The sequence below is a fragment of the Camelus ferus genome, chromosome 21 (genome assembly GCF_009834535.1).
Source record: "Camelus ferus isolate YT-003-E chromosome 21, BCGSAC_Cfer_1.0, whole genome shotgun sequence".
Taxonomy (NCBI): Eukaryota; Metazoa; Chordata; class Mammalia; order Artiodactyla; family Camelidae; genus Camelus; species Camelus ferus.
This window is the reverse complement of record NC_045716.1, coordinates 7,991,558-8,012,914: the sequence shown is the minus strand read 5'-3', so window position 1 is coordinate 8,012,914 and position 21,357 is coordinate 7,991,558. Positions and strand designations below refer to the sequence as shown.

The 21,357-nt window shown below is 47.1% G+C and overlaps 1 protein-coding gene across 1 annotated transcript in view; it reads right to left on the bottom strand.

Moving 5' to 3' along the window:
• Window positions 1-21,357, bottom strand: part of TNR (tenascin R) — a 223,141-nt gene that overhangs the window by 72,786 nt on the left and 128,998 nt on the right. Inside the window, 2 exon segments of the mRNA XM_032463683.1 lie at window positions 4,678-5,154; window positions 7,661-8,191. Of these exon segments, the coding sequence (XP_032319574.1) occupies window positions 4,678-5,154; window positions 7,661-8,159 (976 nt within the window). The 5' untranslated portion in view covers window positions 8,160-8,191.

Below are 21,357 nucleotides of genomic sequence, written 5' to 3'. Positions count from 1 at the left end.
TGTTAGGAACATATATTTGCAGTATTGGGCATTTGCTTTGATTGCTTTTGCCCCAAACTATTCATGATATAAAACAGTCTAGATAGCAGAGCTTCCTGTGACTGAAGATGGACAAATGTTAACCGAAACAAAAAATTAAAAATTTATTTTTTAAGTTTATAAAACTAAACAAATATAAATGAAATTGAAATCAACTTTCAGATGAGAATTTATGAACTTAGATCATATCTAAGTCTGACATGATTAAAGCTTTGAATTGCACTCAGATCTTTGGCATAGCCTGTATAATGCATACAGAATGACCCTTGGACCAAAGAAAGAAGAGTTAGTATCTTGCATGTTTATATCAAGCATTTACTTATGTACTGAGCACAACACTAAACATTCTTACATGGATATTCTCATTTCATTCTCTCACCAACACTATGGGATAGGTACTATTTTTACCCCTGTTTACAGGAAGGAAAACTGGATCACACAGTCAGCAAACGCAGAAGCTAGGGTTTGAACCCAGGCACAATGACGCTAGAGTCTTTTAGCCAGTACACAAGACGACTTTGCATAGCATTTCGGTCTATAAAACTTGTTTAGATACACCATCTAACTAGCATTTAAAAAAATCCTTTAATAGGAGCTCTATGAAGTAGATTGGGTAGCTATAATTATCCCAACTTGACAAATGAAAAACTGAGGCCCAGGGTAAGGAACTTGCCACGAGTCAGGGAGTTCGGTCATAGCAGAACTGATTCTCAAACCCAGATCTTCTACACTTAGTATGTTCGTCCCCCTACAACTTGTAGGACAGGTTATGGATTGTGCCAGATGCCTTCTCTCATTTATACAGAGCCCTCAAAGAAAAACGGCACCAGCGAATAATTCAGACTATGTTTTAGGATGGGAATTCCAGACTGGTGCTTATCCTAGAGGTAAGAAGCTCCTTTTGAAAGAGATTCTCTAGTGCCTGCCTTTTGTGATTCAGTGCACTGATTTCAAATTTCCTGTGGGACTCCTCCTGTCATGGTGACAGAAACGGCCATTCCAAATTTCAAGGCACCAACAACTCTTAGGGCCTTTGGGCCAAGTCAGTGTGTTCCTTTTTAGTTCCTTCCTCTGGAAAATAAAACTAATAATGACAGTGGAGATCCAAATGATCCAAGCAGAGCATTTGGGGATTTTAAAGTGAAAAAGAGGTGCAGAAGGGTTTTTTTCCATCTGGACAACTTGGCAATTTTTTTTGTCTTGAGACCTGAGCCTGGTGGTGGGAAACGCTGCCTTCGCTTCTGATGAGAAAGGAGCGATGGTGTCGCTCGTGGAGGAAGCACTCTTGAGAGCTGTGGCTCGGTGGAGGAGGCCAGCCCCCCTGGCTGTATGACTGAGCAGCAGCTGTGTACATCGGGTGCCAGTAATTCTTACAAAATGAAATGATATCGAGCCATAAAGCGGACTCTACAAGAGCCGTGTGCCTTGATGCAAGGAATTTAGGGTGGGTGCAAAACATTCTTAGTCTTACTTTCTTCGGGGTTCCAACTTGGAAACTTGGGGAAGAGCAGGCAGTTTAAAAGGAATAAACTGTGGCTTGAGGAATTGCAGTTTGCTTATCTGCAGAGACGCCATGCTGTTTACTTTGGGCTCTTGCATCAGTTTTGCACATACGTGGTGAGAACAGTTGAATTAGTTCCCGGAAGTGTCTCGCGCGGAGGAGCCAGTGATTTCGGGTGCCAAAGGTCAGGCTGGCTGCAGCGCTGGCAGAGACACAGGCTGGAGCTGATGGATCTCTGCAGGTCTGACTGAAGTCCAGGGAATGGCTCTCTGGAGTCTTTCGAGGCCCGGCTCTGGTGGTTCTTTTATCCTGCTGATTCACAGGGAGTTGTGGCCAGCCCACTGGCCAGCTCCGGCACTAACCTCCTTCACTGGGGGCCGATGTGGACAAATGGTTTAACGTGCTTCCCTAACCCCGTCTCCAACACCTCATTTTTTATCATTTGACAGAGCTCAGCTTTCATATTAAGAGACTATTCCTTTGTGTATGTGGCTTCCAAAAATTTTATTTTCCGATTCCACTCTACTTAGCTTCCCGGGGATGATTAAAGAGCTCTAGAAGTTGGTAGGAGACCAGGGTGCTCATTCTTGCTCTGCCATTAATTAGCCGTCTGGCTCTGGAAAAAAATCTTTCCATCTCCCTGGGCTGCCGCTTTTTCAATTTGTAAAATGAGAAGCCCAGAGTCGCTTCTTTCTAAGGCCTGTTTTAAGTGCCCATATTCATGAATTTTTTTGTTCTATTGTCTTAGAGTGGCCAGAGAACAGAGGCGGAAGGGTTGAGATCTGGTCCCAGGGACCACCATGAGAAAGATCAAGGCTCAGAGTCAAGCAGAGCAGCCTTGCGCCATTCAGTTGCATTCAAGCCCTAGTGGCTTGAGGGGTTTGGGAAGGAAGGCCACGCAGTGGGCAGCTCTCACCCATGCCCTTGCCGAAGAGAAAAGAATGACCTCCGAGGAAGTGTGCTCTGTGGCTCTCCATGTTTTCACCTTCCTCATTCTCTCCCCTCACTCCTGTTGGCGCGGGGAATGGTAACGCTGGAGTGTGTGCACCTGGCCAGAAATGTCAAGCAGTGGATAAACAGCCCCTCTCCTAGAGCCATTTCACAAAAAGCCAGTGAAGGAGCACTTTAGATAATGACCTAGATATTTCCCTGGAAGAGACCCACGGCATTAGGTTTAAAAGACAAGCACTAAGAGCAGCACCTCCTGCAATACTCATTGTGGCTCCATGGTTGCCATAGAAACGGATGGCGATTATGCAACTGTCCCTCCTCACATGCTTTGGGAACCTATGCTTCATCGGGGCATCCAGGAGTCTTCCTCAGACGGCACAGAGGTAACGTGTTGGAGGTAACACATGCTCGTGGTTTGGACTCAACCCAGTTGTAGTTAAGCTGGCAGCTGTTGGGTCTTCCCTGAGTGACCAGGAGGGTTTAGCTCCAGTTCAGTTTGGACCCTGGATCAGATTAAGATTCTGTTTGCAAATGAGCCCATTGCTATGGAAGAGCAGGGTCAAGAACATGGCAGGTACATACCACCCACCAGGGGTCAGTTTTATTAAGAAGCACGTGAACTGTAGAGTAGCCATACATAGCGGGGGCCCCAGCTGACCCTTAGCATCCTCCAAGGGTGCCTCGTGCAGCCTCGTCCCATGGGTGGGAACTAGGATCCTGCTTCAGCCTCCCCTTCCCAGCAATTCCCTAGTGACTTTGGATTTGAAAATGACAAAGCTCAACTTCTGCCAGAAATTTCCCTCGGAACAATTGGTATAACTATTTATAATTTTAGGAAGATACTTCAGTGAACAAAATTAGAAGGCTAAATGAAATAATTGAATACAGAAAAAATGGAGGAACACGGAAATATTTGTTTTTGCTAAGCAGTGAGTTAAAAGTTGTTTTTCTTTCAGTTATTGCCATGGATCTTGTAAAAGAACTTGGAGTCACAGGTGCAGGAGTCTCGTCTGTTGGTCTGCTTTCTAGATGGGAGTCACTGATGATGCTTAAGAGTAAAAGGCTGGTGAAGCTGGCGTCCCAGGATGTCCCCCTTAAACTGATGTCAGAAGGCTGATGGGAACATTCCTAGAATCAATTCATCCACTTTAAAAATGTTTGTTTGTTGTTGTTGTTTACTTTAAATCTTCCCCATGGGCACTCTGAGCCCACTTGTTACAAGATTGAACTATAAACGGAAGTGTCAGGATCAGTGACTCCTCTGTACTGTGTGAAACACAAATGTATCAGCAAGAGTCAGTGATTCAGCCAGAAGAGGACGAGCAATAATAGTGAGATGATGGACATAATCTGATTTTAGGGAAAAGAAAGTGATCTCCGATGAGATATTGATATTTTCCCACTGATGGATTTAGGTCTTCATTTCGGGACAACACCTTTGTGTTGGTTTCCATGGTGTAGACACGTATGGGATTGGTTTCGATTTGCTCTATGCCATCTGGAGCAAAGTGAGTCATAGCCTTTTAATGTTTTGTGCTTTCAATGTTTGTACTAATGTTAGAATGTGAGCCGTTGCTCCATGCCTTCGGTACTTTGTTCCTGTTTGCATGTAATTCCTTGCTTATAAATGCTTTTATCCATGTGGCCACTAGATCATTTCATAAATTAATAACACTCTGTGATATGTAAGCTCCAGAATAATCAGAGTGCCTGGCTAGTCTGGTTATCCCAGACTAACGGCCATCTCATGCACTGCATCATAAAAGGACGTGTCCCTGGAACATGACAACAGGCAAGGGGGTACTTTGGAGCAGGTGGACCTCTTGGAAGCCCGCTGAGTTAGTTGCCTTGCCTAGGGGGTCCCATGGCCTGGCTCTCCGCTCTCCTCCATCTCAAGGACAGTGAGATGCTGTCACCCTTATGACCGTTGCCTTTGTTCCGGTCTTGGGGTAAGATCCCACTTTCAGCCTGAACTTGCCCTTTTCTGGCTTCCACCCTTCCCGTCTTAGACCTGACTCGTCAATTGTGACTGACTCAAGAAACCAGCTCTCTTGGAAAGCAAATGTGCACGACCGAATTGGGAATTCTTTTGCCTGAAATTCACCTCCCCGCCCATCTCTCTTCCCACCTCCAGTTAGTTTGCTGGACCACCCCAGCCACAGGCCCCGTGGAGCTCCCCTTCCTACCTGCCGAGCAGTCAGGGCCCTGGTAGCCCTCTTCACAGAAGCACAGGCCCTCCTGGCAGCGTCCTCGCCCGCTGCAGGCGTTCAGACACCGCCGCTGGCTGCAGTCCTCACCGGCGTAGCCCTCCTGGCATAAGCAGGTGCCATTGGCACATATCCCCTTCCCCGAGCAGTCCCCAGGGCACCTCAGCTCGCTGCAGTCCTCGCCCGCGTAGGCCTCCTCGCAGACGCACTCCCCGTCCACGCACAGCCCCCGGGAGCTGCAGTCTGTGGGGCACCGGGGCTCCGAGCAGTCGTCCCCGCTGTACTCGCTGTCGCAGATGCACTGGCCATCCACGCACACGCCCCGGCCGGAGCAGCCCAGCGGGCAGTAGGGCTCCGAGCAGTTCTTGCCAAACCAGCCTTCGTGGCAGATGCAGCCACAGGACTCGAGGCTAAAGTTGCCGTGGCCACTGCAGTGAGGGATATAGTCCAGTTGTCCTGAAACGGCCAAGGAGAAGGTCAGAGAGGGGCAGTGGAACTTCCGGTAAATGGTGTATGGGGGTGGCGGCCAGAGACCTCTGCTCACTCTCTGATCAGATCTGTGTTGCTGAGAACTAGGTTTGGTACATCATCGACTTCGTAAATGTTTTACTCTAGTCTGGGTTGTCCGTGCCTGGCCCGTGCTGGGGGCAGGGATGAGGGAGCTGGGGTCCCTTGTCCTTCAGGAGCTCGCCTTCCATGTGTCTTACCTTGGGTCCCCTAGAAGCAGACCCGAGATTTGGATGCAGGTGAGATGACTTACAGGCAAGTGCTCCCAAGAAAAACTGGTCAAGGAGAAGGGAAGACTGGGGAGCAAGGAGCCCAAGCCAAGCACATCATCAGGCAGAGTTCCAGGGAGGGTCACTTGGGTTCAGTCCTGCAGAGGTGTTCTGGCCGCAGTGCAGGTCACACCTCACCGGGAGTGAAGGGCTGTCCCTGGGGGGTGTAAATGCTCGCACTCTTCTGCTGTCCCCTGGGGCAGGCCAAGGGGCTTCTCAGCCCAAGGAGAGCCCCTGACCAAGATGCCCAGGTGCTGGCTGTGGGGACTGAAGGCGATCCGAGGGGAGAGAGGCTCAGCCTGGGTCCTGTTATGCAGGGCAAGTTCACGTTTGCTGCAGACCCTTCCCACTCCCTCTCCGTCCCGCAGTATGACTCTGCTCATTCACCACAGCTCAGCGCCAGGGTCACTTAGAAGGCTTCCCGGAACTTCAGTATCATTTAGTGACTATTTGCTGTGATCTTTTTAGGATTCTATGCATATCTCCAGTCCTAGCCCTTACCACGCTATAACCACGGTGGTTAATTTATCTGTCTGGCATGAATCAAACGATCTTATTAAACAAACAGAAAACCAGTACCTGCTTGGCATCCTTCTCTGCACTTGGCCCTAGGAATATGAAGTCAAATAACTTCTGTCCTTGTTTAATTCTGCCACTCCGCCAGTTCCCACAGCCTGAAAGGATGCTACACTGCCATGGGTTAGCATAGCTCTCCCTTGTAGATTTTTTTCACGTCTGCCAGGGAGCCTGGGGGGAAGCTGGCAAAAAGCCCACTCATAGAAGCCACCAGCATCCTGGGCAGCAGAGAACCCACGTCTGTGCACACCTGTGACTTCCCCATAGTCTCACCAGTTCCACTGAAAATGTGAACTGCCCTGACGGTCCTCACTGAGGAGGGAGACACTGAACAAGTGGACTTTCTCTTCTCAGCCTCAGATTGCTTATTTGTAGTTTTGGTTACAAGGGGGAGGAGGACGTGAGAAAACCTAAGAAATACTTCACCACTCAAAGACTGCTGCCCGTCTTAGTGTCTCAGGGTGAATGTGTCCATAGCCCCCTGGACATGTGGGCCATCCAGGCCCTGTTAAAATGTCACTCCTGCCACCTCCTTCATCCTTCTGCAAGCCTTGAGCTATTGGACCCTATGCAGGTATAAGTTTAAACCCAAGATAGTAAGACACCTTCCTCTTCTCGTTAAAGGAATGAATTGCATGGGTCTGAGGCTCCTTTTGGGTGAGAGAAGCTGGGCACAAAAGGGGACAGACACACTTTCTGCTCATTGAGGGTCAGCTGATAACAGCTATGGTGCGTAGGTGCTTCCTAGAAGCCAGGCTGTCATCTGAATGGAGGCTCTTCTGTTTAATAACTCCTTGTCATTCTAGTCAGTCACCATTTGTCAGTGGGGAAAGGAAGGCATGGGTTATGTAACTTGCTTAAGGCACGATCTAGCAAGTAGCAGAGCCAGGATTTGAAGTCAGAAAGTCTGGCTCTGAAGATGAAAGGACTTCTTCCAGAGACGTCAAAACAGTCGTTCATGAGTGTTACTAGTCAGGGGGCGGGCTAGGCTAAGGGTACATCTCCTGGATTCTCAGCTTTTCTGTCAAGGGGTGGGGGTTGTAATAAGCTCAGTGAGAGGGCATGTGCGTGCGTGTACACACACCCACGTGTGTTCATGGAGGGGGCAGGGGCTGAAACCGGCATCCTGCGGAGAAGATGGGCAAAGGCCCTCTGAGACCTTAATGACTTTCATTTACTCAGACGGGAGACAGGCTGGGACTGAGTGAACAGAGCGCCTGCTTTCTCTAGTCCCTCAGGTTAACATGGATAGATATCAATTCAACAGCCTGTGAAAACCAAAGATGAATGAAGACAGACATCAAATTCCCTGCTCGCCACAGAAGTTGCTCTGCTGAACCGATGTACCATTACCTGACTCACCCCCCCCCAAAATCAGGTTAATGTATTGCAAACTGCCTGAGTGCTGGAGAGAAGCCCGGCACTGAATCCCCCGGGAAGGACCACATTTAGATCTTAGAGGTGTATTAACGGAGAGCTGCAGACTAGGGCACGCTTTTCCCCTCTGTGTGAAGAGGTTCCTGGGGAGTGGTTGCGCACGCTCATGCACTCTCCCTCTCCCCGCGGTGGCACCCTCCCTCCCCCCTGAGGTGCGAGCTCCCAGCCTCTACCTGTAGCAGCGCTTTCTTGGCAGCAGCTGCTGCTGCACTGGTCCCGCAGCACTGACACCTCCCTCTCCAGCATCTCGATTCGGCTCAGCAGCTCCTGCAGCACCTGGGCCGAGCTGGCACATGGGCAGGCCTTTTTAGGGAGGTTGATCCTGTGGGTGAAGGTGACGTGGCTCTCGTGGTCCGAGGTCTGCCCCGTGTACTCCGCCAGCACATCATCTTCGGCACTCACCTCCTGCTCGGCCGAGGCCTCCAGCCCCGAGGAGCAGAGGCTGTCCAGGGGCACGTTGATGTTGTACACGTGGTTGAAGACAACCGGCTGCTCTTTGCCGGATGTGTTATAGCTGGTAGTGCCGCCTTCCTCCTCCACGGCCTGTCTCTGGACTCTTTCCGTGGTGACTTCGAGCTGACACTCCGAGGGCTTGAGCATGGAGCCCAGAAGGATCAGGTTGACGCCAATGAGCATGTTCTTCAAGACCACGGTTTCCCCATCCGCCCCCATCCTCTCAGCAGATCTCCAGGTTCAGGACCAGCCTGCAGTAGAAAGCATGGAGTTGTGGGGACCTGTAAGAGAAACCAAGGAGCGAGATGCCCTCTGAGAGCTGTGCCTGGGCACCAGGCTGTGCACAGTCCCACAAAGCTAAAGGATGGGCAGTTACAGATTGCAAGGGGAAGGTTAGGGAAGGGAGAGTCATCCAAGCCTAGAGCTTTGTCTCCTAGAGGAGCAGATCCCTGAGAATGGGTACCACTCTGCAGAATGGCATTTTGATTTCCCAAAAGGCTTGCTTAGAATGCATGAGTCTGGCCCCCTGCTGGGCAAGTGGTTCCAGTAAAGAGGACATGCGAGGACTGGGGGCAGGAGCTCTGTGGATAGGCTATTCCTCCAGGGAGATCTCAGAGCATCCTTTCACTTGCAGGTGAGAATTAGGATGAAGGGCACCATGGAGCCTTAGGCGTACCCTCACATTTCCCCAGATATTTATTATGAAGGAGCCCCGCCAGCCACTTCAAAATAACTTATTAACGCCTCTAAGCTCATCTATTCAACACAAGTTGACTTTAGAATAACCAACCAGGCAGATAATACAGTTCGAGGTAATTGTTGTTGTTAATAATCCTTGGGTACATTTGTGATTATCTGGGACTGTGTGAGCTGAACTTTCTTTTAATCTTCTCATTAGTATTGTCCCAGTGCTTTGTGACCACGGGGTGCCTTTCTTCTGAGGTCCTGTTTAAATTGCTAAAATAGTGAATTAGCTCCTCTGCTGGTTACCTAGTCACCAAGAACCATGAAGAATGATAAATTTACTGTAATGCAAATCAGTTTTTACAGAAATTATATTTCTTTTGTATTCCCTATGTGAAAGAGGAAAGAGGCTTACAAACTTTGGTTCTAATGGTAATGTCAGAGCTACTAAGAAGATTAAAGACGCGGGAATGGAGTGAGAGTGAATATGAGTTGGAGAAGAAGGCAATAAATGACAGCCAACATTAACTGAATGTGCATTGTGTACAGACTGCACCATGCACCTCACATATGATCTTACTGGACCCTCAGGAACAACCTTATGATGGGATGTCATGATGATCTCCATCTTACAGTGGAGTGAATTCTGCCTAGAAAGCTGAAGATTTGAATGCGGGTCTGACTCTATAACCTGTGTCCTTAACTGCTATGCTCCGGGGCTTTTCTTGAAAAGTATGTTCAATTTTCTGTTGTCTGTTTTGGAAATTGTATTAGTTCTAGGATCTTCCCAGGAATATTCAGATTAGAAAGTTTTACTAGGGCCAGATCCAGTGTTCCTTCTGCCATGAAGCCTTCTGCTCTCACCTTTTCCCTCCTGTTTCAGGCTAAGTTCATTCCCCACACCTCTATTACCCCCTTCTGACAGCATTTGCCCCACTAGACCATAGGTTTCCTTTGTCCGCTTCTGCCCCCCACCCCCTCACCTCCCACACCTATCCTGGACTGCTAAGTCAGTTTAGGTCAGACCACATCTTATCCACAGCGTTTGATGTGTGTCTAGGACAGCAAAATTGCTCAGCACCGTGGTTGTTGAATGAGTAGGTGGGTAGATATACAGAAGGATGAATAAACAGATGAATTAATGAGTAAATGCACAGCGAGCAAAGTTTGAATCATTCTCCAACTCATTTAATCTCTTTCCATTATCCTCAAGTTATTCTCTGTTCTCTTCAGTTTCAGTTCAACTGAACAATATCTGAGGGTTGATTTTATTAGGAGTAACCTGTATTACTGACTAGTATAAAAATCATGTCTTATTATTCAGTTTTTGTATGTTGGACTAAAATCTATCCCTGTTTCCAATACGAAGAGGAAGCAGAACAGAGTAGAGATGGTAAGATCCTGGAATCTGGAGCCAGACTGCCTGGTTCTTCCCCTGTCCAAGGACTACCCAGAAGTCACTGGAACATATGAGAAATCTCATCCATCGGTGGATAGGAGTGACACGTTGAACACCCTTGTTCAAAGAAGGGTGAAGTTCTTGGAGTGACATGGGAGGTGGCGATCCACTGGTCACATCCAGATAAGGTAAATCAACCTTGAGGATAGACGGAGTGACAAGTCTGAACCCAACTGCCCTCATGACTTTAAGCCTTTTCCAAGCCCCTCTATCTGAGACATTACTTGCCTTCCAATTTTCAGGTGCTCTAGGCATTGTGTCCTTGGAGTGGCATTCTTATATCATTGAAAACTTCCTAGGAATGGCTCTGATATCAGTTATTCATACTTACCTTTACATTTAAGGCCAAGGAGCCTTAACTGTCTCACTTTCCAACTAAAGTTGGTTTGTCTGATCCATGTTAATATCACTGAATAGATTTTGTTTCCCCCTGGGGATTGTAAAATTATCATGTAACACCCATAGCATTTAACATAGCTTTTGTCACAGAGCAGGCAGTCAATAAATAAGTGAAAGAATACATGGCATTATAAATGAGAAGGAAGACAAGTGACAGGAAAATTAAAAGGAAAAAAAGCATTAGGTTCTACACTTAAATCCAAAGCAAGAATTGCAAAATTATATATGGAGGTAAAAGTGTAGCATTAAGTGTGAAAAAACACAAGGTTTTAGTCAATAACCAAACTTCCTATGAATTAGTCAACAGTGTGATAGTTGTAACTCCAACATCTTATTTAGACTCCGACTTTATTAATTAAAATACAGACTAGGATGAGCAGGGGGTGTTTGCTCTGTACTGCACCCATCATTGATTACTTTCGGGTGCCTAGGATGCTGAAGCTGCTCAAAATCTTGTCATAGGTGAGGAGAATTTAGCATTTTGGTCCAGAGATGTGAAGACTCCAGAGGTGTTGTTCCTTTATCATTCATTCCTTTGACAAACATTTATTGTGTACCTAATATATGCTGGTTCCTTTATTCATGGAGGTTATATTTAAGTGTGTGGAGGTGGGCGGGAGGGGGAGGGCAGACAATAGATAAATACCCACAGTATACGATCATTGTTCTCAAGTGCATCCACATACCAAGTATCTATCTCTCTATCTATTTATATTGAAGTATAATTGATCTACATTGTTGTGTTAGTTTCTGGTGTACAGCATAGTGATTCTGTTATTTCTATGTATATACATATATTCTTTTTCATATTCTTTCTCATTACAGGTTATTACAAGACATTGGATATAGTTTCCTGTGCTATTCAGGAGGACTTTGCTGTTTATCTATTTTATATAGAATAGTTTGTGTCCGCTAATCCTAAACTCCCAATTTCTCCCTCCCTGCTGGTAACCATAAGTTTGTCTTCTATGTCTGTGAATCTGTTTCTTTTTAGTAAATGAGTTCATTAATGTCACATTTCAGATTCCACATATAAGCGACATCATATAATATTTGTCTTTCTCTCTCTGACTTATTTCATCTAATACGATAATCTCTAGGTCCATCCATTTTGCTGCAAATGGCATTATTTCATTCTTTTTTATGGCTGAGTATTATTTCATTGTGTGCATATATATATATACATACACACCACAACTTCTTTATCCAGTCATCTGTTGATAGACATTTAAGTTGCTTCCATGTCTTGGCTATTGTAAATAGTGCTGCTATGAACATTAGGCTGCATGTATCTTTTCGAATTAGTGTTTTTTCCAGATATATGCCCAGAAGAGGGAATTGCTGGATCATATGCACATACCAAATGTTTATGATGACTTAGTCCTTGTCCTTGAGAAACTCCCAGTCTCATAAAAGAGATGGAAACACGAGTAAATATAATGACAATGCAATGTGATCATTACCGTGACCAACTAACACAAAATGCCCTGGGACGGCTGCAGGTGATATAAGCAACTTTGCCTGGGGCAGCAGGGAAAGTTATACAGAAGCAGTGGGGTAGTTGTCAGCTCTGTTTGCCAAGTATTTCTGGCCCGGCTTTCCAGACACATGGTAGGACTGCAGTTTCCAGGGCTGTATTTTCCGGCACCCCCGTTGGTTAGGTGAGGCCGTATCACTAGTACTGGCCAATAAGTAGTGAGAGAAAGTGATGGGAGTCACTTCTGGGCGGCATGTTAATTTCTGACGGGAGACTCTGCAGAGCTTTCTCCCTCCCATGGTGACCGGCAATGTTCAAGATGGTGGCTGCTTTCTCAGTCTGGGTCCCTGAATGACTATGACAAAAAGTGCCCTGGCTGTGTACAGTGGGTGCGTAGTGCATGAGAGAGAAATAAACCTTTGGTTTTTGAAGCACAGATTTTGGTATTGCCTTTTCACACAGTCTATCAGAAGATACTACCGAGTTGGATTTTAACAGATGACTCTTTAGGTAGAGAAAACAGAAGTTCATTATAGATGGAAGAAATTGCATTTGCTGAAGCTCTGATATGTGCACAAATATGGCTTGTTCAATGAATGCAAGTATTTGAAGGGCCATTACATACTATGGGACTGGACTTTCATACGGGAAAAAGCCCAAGGGAGGTAATTTCCACCAAATGGGAGAATCTACAGGGAAACAGATTTTAGCTGCATGTAAAGAACAGCTTTTCCAGTGGTCAGAGCTTGGGTTGTCTTGCTAGGTAGTGAGTTCCTGGTCACTGGAGGTCGAGTCACTGCAGGCACAAGCCAAAAGGCTACGCAGTGAGAATGCTGAAGATGAGCTCTTAAGCATCGCATGAGTGGTTAGACTAAAATGAACCTTAAGGTCTTCCCTCCCTGATGCTTTAGGAATTCATGTTCTTCCATGTCAATTGAGGAGTCCACCCACTATAATATTGTAGTAGTAGCCCGAGCCTGCCAGAAGAAATCACCAAACTGGGTAGCTTAAAACTATAGAATTTTATTCTCTCACAGTTCTGGAGGCTAGACGGTCAAAATCAGGAAGACACCAGGATTGGTTCCCTCCGAGGCGCTCAGGGAAAATCTGTTATGTGCCTCTCTCCTTGTTCCTGGCGATGGCGGCCACCCTTGGTGCCCCACGGCTTGTAGGTTCATCCCTCCAATCTCTGCCTCCATCCTCACACTGCACTCTTCCTGTGTCTCTGTGTCTTCACGTGGCCGTCTTCTTCCAGGGACATCAGTCCTCTTGGGTGAGGGGCGTATCACTGCAGTATGACCTCATCTTAAATGACTATCTGTGCAGTGACCCTGTTTCCAAATAAGGTCACAGTCTGAGGTACCAGGAGGTTAGAACTTCAACGTATCTTCTTTGTGGGACACAGTTCAATCCTTAACACTTACCAAGAGCTAACTGAGCATTTACCAGGCACCAAGCTAAGCATTTTCCTTACATTATTTTATTTATTTCTGACAACAATCCTATAAGCTAGGGAGGGGTGATATTCAGGACTCAAGATACTTAGGAGCTGGTCTGGTCGGGCAGCAACCAACCAGAAAGGGGCATCCATCAATCAGACCTGCTGTAAGCAACCAGCAGGGTGATTTCACCACGATGGTAGGTCCTCTTGCAGTTTCCATGGTGGGAGATGAAGGAAATGAGCCTCAGAAAAGGCCAAGGAATGTGACCAAGATTGCACAGCTAATGAGCACAGGAGCCAAGACTGAACCCAGAACCTGCTGACCATAGTCTGTACTCTTAACTGCTCTTTTCCAGCCAGCTTTAATTAGCAGCCACCAAGGACTCTCATGAAAAGTCTTCAAGAGTTCTTACAAATCAACACTCTCCTCTCCCGGGATCAGATTTAAGACTTTCTGACAGCGATGACTTTTAGCTTAATGTTTTCTCCACCAATCCAGGTTACTACCCCAGAAATTGCTTTAGCCTCTCATTCTGGAGAGAAGGCTTGTCAGATGGCTCTTTATTTAAAAGCACCCAGCCTCCACTGTGTCCCCCAAATATCAAGAGCGATGCTCACCCAGTAAACCTTGATCCTAGAGGGGTCAGAAAACATTTTCTACACTCACCCTTCCCCAGGACAATTCCCCGCCAGCCAGCAGTTACAGAAAATCAGGGCCTGCCGTGGCCCCCTCCGGCTTCATTCACTTCTCTGAGCTCCCTCTGGCGGGTCCCCAGCCGGCTCAGTGACAAGCCATTGTGGACCACACCGTGGATTCTGCCTCTCTCTTGTGTCTCCATTTGCGTTTGGCTGAGGTTGCTTTGGGAGGGCAGGCCGAGGGAGGGGGCAGGATGGATGGCATGGCTTCATTTTTCTCATTTCGTCTGAAGCCTGCTGGAGGGGGATGGGGAATGAAACTAATGTTTATTTAATGTCTACTTAATAAGTGCGCCCTTAGTTTTGCTAAGCTCATGTCGCTTAAGAATTACTTCAAAGTTGCTTTTCTTCCTTTTGTCCCTGAAAGCTTCCCTTTCTGGCTTCATTCTCCACCTCCACCTCTGTTCCACAAAGAACACTGACTGTAAGGCAGGCCAGCTCTGTGACAATACTGGGGGCAGATTTTTGCAACTTCCTACAAGGAAGGTCTGGTCTAATCCTGTGGCACACTCAAGAGTGCCGCATGCGATGTGCTTGTCTCCCCTGAGAGGGACCTCACCTGCTCTGAGACCGTCGTCGTCTGACTTCGGGGTGAGGCAGCGGCTGCGCCTCTCAGCTTAGCTGCAAAATCTCTGTCACCAAAAGCCACTTGGGAGGTTGGAGGGGACCAGGAGAGCCTCAGTCCTCCCCCACTCTCCTCCTATCTCTCAGATGCCAGACTAGACTTATAGGACTCCAGACGGAACCCAAACGGACCAGTCAGAGTGATGAAGTGGTGGTGGGAGGGGGCGGGTTGTTGGGGGAGGGGGTCGAGAAGATGGAGAAGGAAAAAATGGCAGCGTGTCAGGCTGGTGAGAGGAACAGACAATACTTCTACAGGTAGAGGGAGAAAACGTAAACCCGAGGGACAGGTCATACACTCAGGGCTCGAGGATACCTAACAATCATGAACAAGACAGATAGCTTGCGACCCTCCAGACGAGGCTGCAAGCAAGTTGCATTAATTCAATAGATTGATACTCAAGAAATCCGTGCCATGCCATTGATTCATTTCCTCCACTCCAGCTTCCTTATCAATATAATCATCATGGGCAGCACCAGAGGGGTCTCTGGGTCATTTGTAAGAGGCGAGCAGACAGCTGGACAGTCCTCCAGGCCCAGGTGGTGCCGTGTTACCGAGATGCACGCTCTTCTCCCAGTGGCCTGCAGGGAGGGCGGGGGCCACCCCAGCTCGGCCAAGTCTCGCCCCGGCTAAAGTTGTTCTTAAGTGGCTTTTCTTTCCCTTGCCCTCATCCACATTCCTTCTCCTGGCTTTACTTCTTCATGTTGAAGAGCTTTGCTGCTATTCCAGAAAGATATTCTGAGAGCCATCACCTTTACACAGACTCAGAGGAGGAGAGGAGAACTGATCTCAAGAAGGTGGGGGTGTGGGGTGGGAGGAAGGTCAGAGAGGTGATGGAGAGGGAGAGGAACAGCCAGAAGTCACCCCTGCTGAACCTATGTCTTTGTGTTTTTCCTTTTTTTTTTTATCTCCTAGAGTTAGAGAGGGGGTGCAAGAGACACAGAGGAACCTCAGAAAGAAAAAAGAAAAATAAATGTGCGTAGGTTGTGGGGCAGGTAAGGAAAGGTGATCTCCATGGGGGTGGGCGGCCAGTGCTCTGTTTGGATTTTCTAGCTTCTGCCTATCTTAGTCCCCACACTGTCCCTGGGGGTGATTATAAACCAGAACCGTATCTGTGAAAAAAATGACACTCTTTTTTTTTTTTTTTTTTTCAGTTAGAATTAGTTTAAAAATAGTTCCCTCCCTGCCGCTGGGATGCTCTGTCACTTGGAGAAAGAGGGTAATTATGAAAGACGAGGGTGTAATGTGATTACCGCCGGCCCCATTGTGTCAGCGGAGGCAGCGTCAGGGCTGCTGCGAGGACTCGGGGCCGCCAGGCCCCATCAGCACTGGGCCTTTATTGGGCCTGTCAGGTTTCTGAAAAGAACCTGAGGGCAGAACACTCCCCGCAGACAAGACTCCGTGGCTGGCCCAGAGCTGTCAGGAAGGGCTCGAGTCGGGGGAGATGCGAGGCCGGGCTGGGGCATCGCCTCCCACCCGGCCTGGCTGCCCACCGCTCCTGAACCCCACCATGGGGTCTGCAGGAACGGGTCTTTGGTTCAGACGTGATGAAGCCACATTCATTTTTCAACACCAGTGGTCAGCCCAGTTTATTTTTTGTGTATGTCCGTGCAGATTAGAGAAACCACAGTGGCTGGGACATGGAATCTGGCTTCTGGTCCTGTCCTCTGGCTCTGTCTTGAACTAGCTGTGAGAATTCTAATTGACCTGGCCTCTGAGAGCAATTCTGTCTTCGTCTGAAAAATGGGGTCCTGAATATCAATCAAGGGAACAATCTCTAGGGAGTAATAAAATCTCATGACTGGAGGTGAGGGTGAGGTCTTCCTGGTTTGAATCCCTGCTTACCAAGTGGCAAGACTGGGCAAGTTTTACTGCTGAGGGGTGACTATTTCCTTTTGGGGCAGCTAAGTTTTCTCCATGATTTTTGGTAAATAGGGATCTCATTTAGGTGCGAATTTATCCAATTTTTATAGATCCCAGAGAATTCTTAACATCTGTAGAACATTTGACTATATTCATATATATATGTATATATATATAGCATGTATATATATAGTCATATCTATGTGTGTGTATATATATACTCATATATATATATATATATAAATTTTAAAAATATAGAGCCCTATTGAATCCTCATAACAGGCAATGGGATTATTCCAATTTTATAGATAGGCTGAAAATGTGGGAGTGATTTTCCCAGTTACACACAGTACGTTAGAGCCAAATTAAATCCTGAGTCATATTTCCAGACTCAGTTCAGTCGTAGAGGCCCTCTGTCAGCCACCTTTGTCCTTTGGAGGTAGGTAGGGTATAAATAATGAATTCCTAATTAGTCGCCACCATTTTGGTCAAAAATTCTCCCAAGAGTCTGACCTTTTGCTGTCATTAATATCTGCTTTCCATCCGTGTTTCTCGAGCTGGGAGAAGAGCACACCACGCTTTCCTGTCCAGTGGTTCTACCTGCACAGTCATCACACAGCTTTTCATCTTTCTCTTCTTTACGTTTAATAAAACTGGAAAGCAAAGTCTCTCGTAAGAAAGCTTGCCACTCAGACTGCAACCCAAATCGATGATTTCTATTTCTCGCCCGAGACACTTCTCAGGACAGACTGAGAAATTGGTTTAGAATATAAAAAGCGACGTCTGCCCTCCTGGGGCTTCTAGTCTAGATGAGGAGACGGACTCACATGTGCAGAACCGAAGGGCAAGGCAAGGCAGTTCAGTTGTGGTGTTAAACGGAAGGTCACGTAAAGGTTAACGGAGGCTCCTAACAGCGTGGGAGGAATGACTGGGGAAGGCTTCCTGAAGAGGCGGGGTCCCAGTCCGGATGGAGGGATGGCGTTGGGAAGGTGGGTAGGAGCCGTGCAGAGCAGGTGGGAAGAGGGGCAAAGGGCACAGCGTGAGCTGAGTTGACTGACTCAAGGCCGAATGCAAGGAAGTTCTGCCTCTGAAGGGACCATCTTCAGCCTTCACAAAGGCTTAAAATCTATTAAAACTGTGTTATGAAAATGTGTAAAAATAACCCCTGCATGCCCTGTGTGTGCTTATGAGATAAGGCAGCTGGGCATGTCTTAGAAGTGTTTCCAGGACTTGACGTCCAGGAGGCCACCTCGGGGCCATAAATGTGAGCTCAGAACTTCTAATTAATTGTAACTATAGGTGGAGGAATTGTTTGCTCGATTACTTGGCCATTGAAACCCTTTAGAAACAATCAAACCTTAGGAGTAGTTACCTGTGGAAATTATACTCACCCACATCCAGAAGACTGGATAATTTACCTGCTCTAAAAATACCTAATGACAGAGTCAAATATTAAATTCATGCTGTTTCCAATCAATTGATCCTTCAAGCAGGAACTGAATAATTGCTTTGATATTGGCTATCCAGTACTTTTTTCAGATGACATGTATGTTGGAGGCGGCAACTTGTGAAAGTTCACCTCCAGAGGTCTAAAGAGTTATTCACTTTATTGTGCAAATTATGTGTTTTAGAGCATCAAATGGCGCCACCCTGACCCAAAGGCTACTCACAGGTAAATTATATTTTCTGGTGCATGAAATAGCATTTTTGAGCTGAAATCTGAGGAAGCTCTGAGGGTACTGGTATATGGAGCACAACTTGCTTAATTAAATTCAGTTACACACTGATTGCATGCCAGGAACTGGGCTAGGTTCCATTCGAGACGTCAGGGCTGAGCTAGAGAAATCCCAGGTAACTCCCTGTGTAACTGGGAGGAAGATATTTACATAACAAGGATAAATAGCAAACCATGACAAGGACCATATCCGAGGTCTGGAGAAATTCTCCTGGGAGCCCAGCAGAAGGAAGCATTTCAACTGCAAGACTCACTAGAAAAAGTCTGATGGAAAAGGTGGCCTTTGAGCTAGGTCTTGAAATCAAAAGATTTTGAAAAGTGGAGGCAGGGGAAAGGCAGTGAAGTGAGTGAGGAGCGGAGGAAGGGCACAGTTCCTGGGGTGCTGGCCGAGGGCTGTTTGTGTGTGTTCAGGGTTGAGGGTCCTAAGATGTCAGAGAGCCTTGGTTGGCATCTTTAGAAACTGGCTCTGGATTCTGTGGGCTGGCTGAGCCTCAGTGTTTTTTAAACAGGGCATGACATGATTAAAGAAATCCTTTAACATCGGCGGTTCCAATTGGCCCCAAAGATGAATTCTAATCTGAAAAACTCAAAAGATATTTTTTGCTTGTCATTTATCTTATTTTGTAGTTATTCAGTCAGTAAGGCCCAGATTAGCCTTGCTCATTACTTTAGAGAGTGGTTTTTCAGGGTACATAATTTCTTAAATTCCTTTTCTCTCACTCTCTGTCTTGACAAAACGCATTTTGCTCTCCATTAAATTATACTACATCATCTTTGTTCATTATTGTTGAAAGGGGGCTCCAGTGGAATTCAAATGCTGTTTTATTAACTGCTAAATCCAGGATATGTATTGTAAAATATTGGCCTTTTAAATGTTTTCAATCTGAATCAGGACAAGGATTCAAGGATTGACCATTTAGCTACAAGCAGCTGCCTTTTTGACAAATTAAGACTGCAGATGGCCCTGAGGCGGCGCTGAGTGCAGCCAGGCTTTGGTACGCAAAGCACACTTTGAGGGTTCCCAAAGTCCGTGTATGATCCATTTAGGGTACAGAAACGCCCACAAGAGGATGCAAAATGTTTCCGGTGGGCTGGGGTTGACACCTGAAATGACTTGTGCGTGGTGTCCTGTCTCTTCGACGGGAGTTCTCCTTCCTCCCTCCCCGGCCTTGGCGCGCGCTGCCCGGCCGGCAGCCCTCTCCTGCACACACACTTCTAGGGCTCTCTCACTTGCTCCTCCAGACCCGTTCTCTCCCCTTCTCCTCCCAGACCTCTCTAATCAGCTAAAGGAGATCCCCAGCAGGGGAGCTGCAGCTCCAGCCGGAGGGGAGTCGGGTCCTGGCTTCCTTCCTGGAAGGTCACCCGGCTGGCTGTGTCCCTCAACACAGAGGCGTCGTTTCTCTCAGGGGGACCTTCCCTACATGACTGACTCTCTTCCCAGGTTCTGGTAACCTCTCTGCAAACTCCCCTCACCTTCTTTGGGGCTTAAGGATGGTCACAGCTCAGCTCCTACTAACCCCGGATGGGCTGGGTTCGTGTCCTCCCTGACTGACCCATGCCATCCAGTGCTCATCCCTGTGGGTGCCCACTGGGACCTGACTTCTGGGGAAGAGCTGTTTCCCCCAGGCGTTTCCTCCTGTCCCCAACTCTGCTGTCCTTGGTGCTTCATTCCCTCAGTAGTCACATGCCAAACTAATATAAGATACAGTGTTGGCAATAAATTTACACCTTCTGAAAACCGACTGGGAAACAGGTAGGCCTTAAACCATAAATAACAGTGACATTTTCATTTTAACAACAGCCTTCAACTAACCTAACAGTGGACATGGTTCAGTGTGGTTTCAGGCTGTCACAGAGAGTAATATTGACTGCCTGTAAAAGGTTTCAACATTCTCCCCCGCATTGGTCTTTCTACCTTTCCCCCTTTCCCCGGCAGAAAAGCACCAGCATGAGTCAGAGTAACAGAACGCCTGGCATCTGCGAGCTCACTACAGTTTTCAAGATGCTTTCATAAACGTACTCTCAGTGAATCCTTCTATGAATTTTGTGAAGTATGTGGGGATGTTGCCCCACTTTACAGATGAGTAAACTGAGGCTCATTCCTATGAATAACATGCCATAAGTCTGGTATTAAGGAAATCAAGTTTTCTGAGGGTGATCTATGCTACCTCTGAGACACTGACAGTATAAAAAGGAATCTGGCGCACATCTTCTTAAAGTGGGAGGAAAGAGGGCAGGACACAACCGCTGAAGGAGTGACACAGCAACTGAGGACAGGACCAACTGGTTAGAACCAAGATGGCGGAAGATTCGACCTCCAGTAGACCTTGAGCCTCATGGTGCATCCACAAACACCATGATGGTTCCTAGGCTGACCACAAAAGGTCCAAAAGGGGCAGAGAGGCATTTCCTGGAAATCCTTGCCCCTTCCCCAGAGTAGCGGGGATAATCCTTCTACTTATTAGCATGTGAAATTGCCCAGCCCATAAAACCTAACCACTCCGCACCTCGCACCTCGCACCTCGTGGCCGCTCTCGCTCTGTCGTGATCACCTTCTGAGACGGCCTGCACTCTGTCTATGGAGTGTGTATCTACTTTTACTTTAAACTACACACCCAACACCTCTTGGCTTCCCTCCCTCTCACCTTTCTGAGATGGCCCACATTCTGCCTGCGGAGTGTGTATCTCCTAGGCTGTTTTCCTTGCTGAGTGAGACAGACCGCACTCTGCCCATGGAATGTGTATCTCCCTAAATTAACTTGCTTTCACTTTACCATGACTTGCTCTTGAATTCTTTCCTGTGCGAGGCAAGAATCTATTCTCCCCCAACATTTTTGAGTTTGATTTCCTCATGGGGAAACTGGAAAAGTACAGTGACATTTTTAAAAAATAATAAAGGCACAGGTTTATTTATTTCTCAGCAAGAATGTGTTCTCTAAGTTAAAAAAATAGTTTCAGCCTTATACTTTTTCAACTCACTGGCCTTTTATAGGTGCTTTAATGAGCAGTTGGCTGGGGTAGGGGTCTGTGGCGGGTGGGGA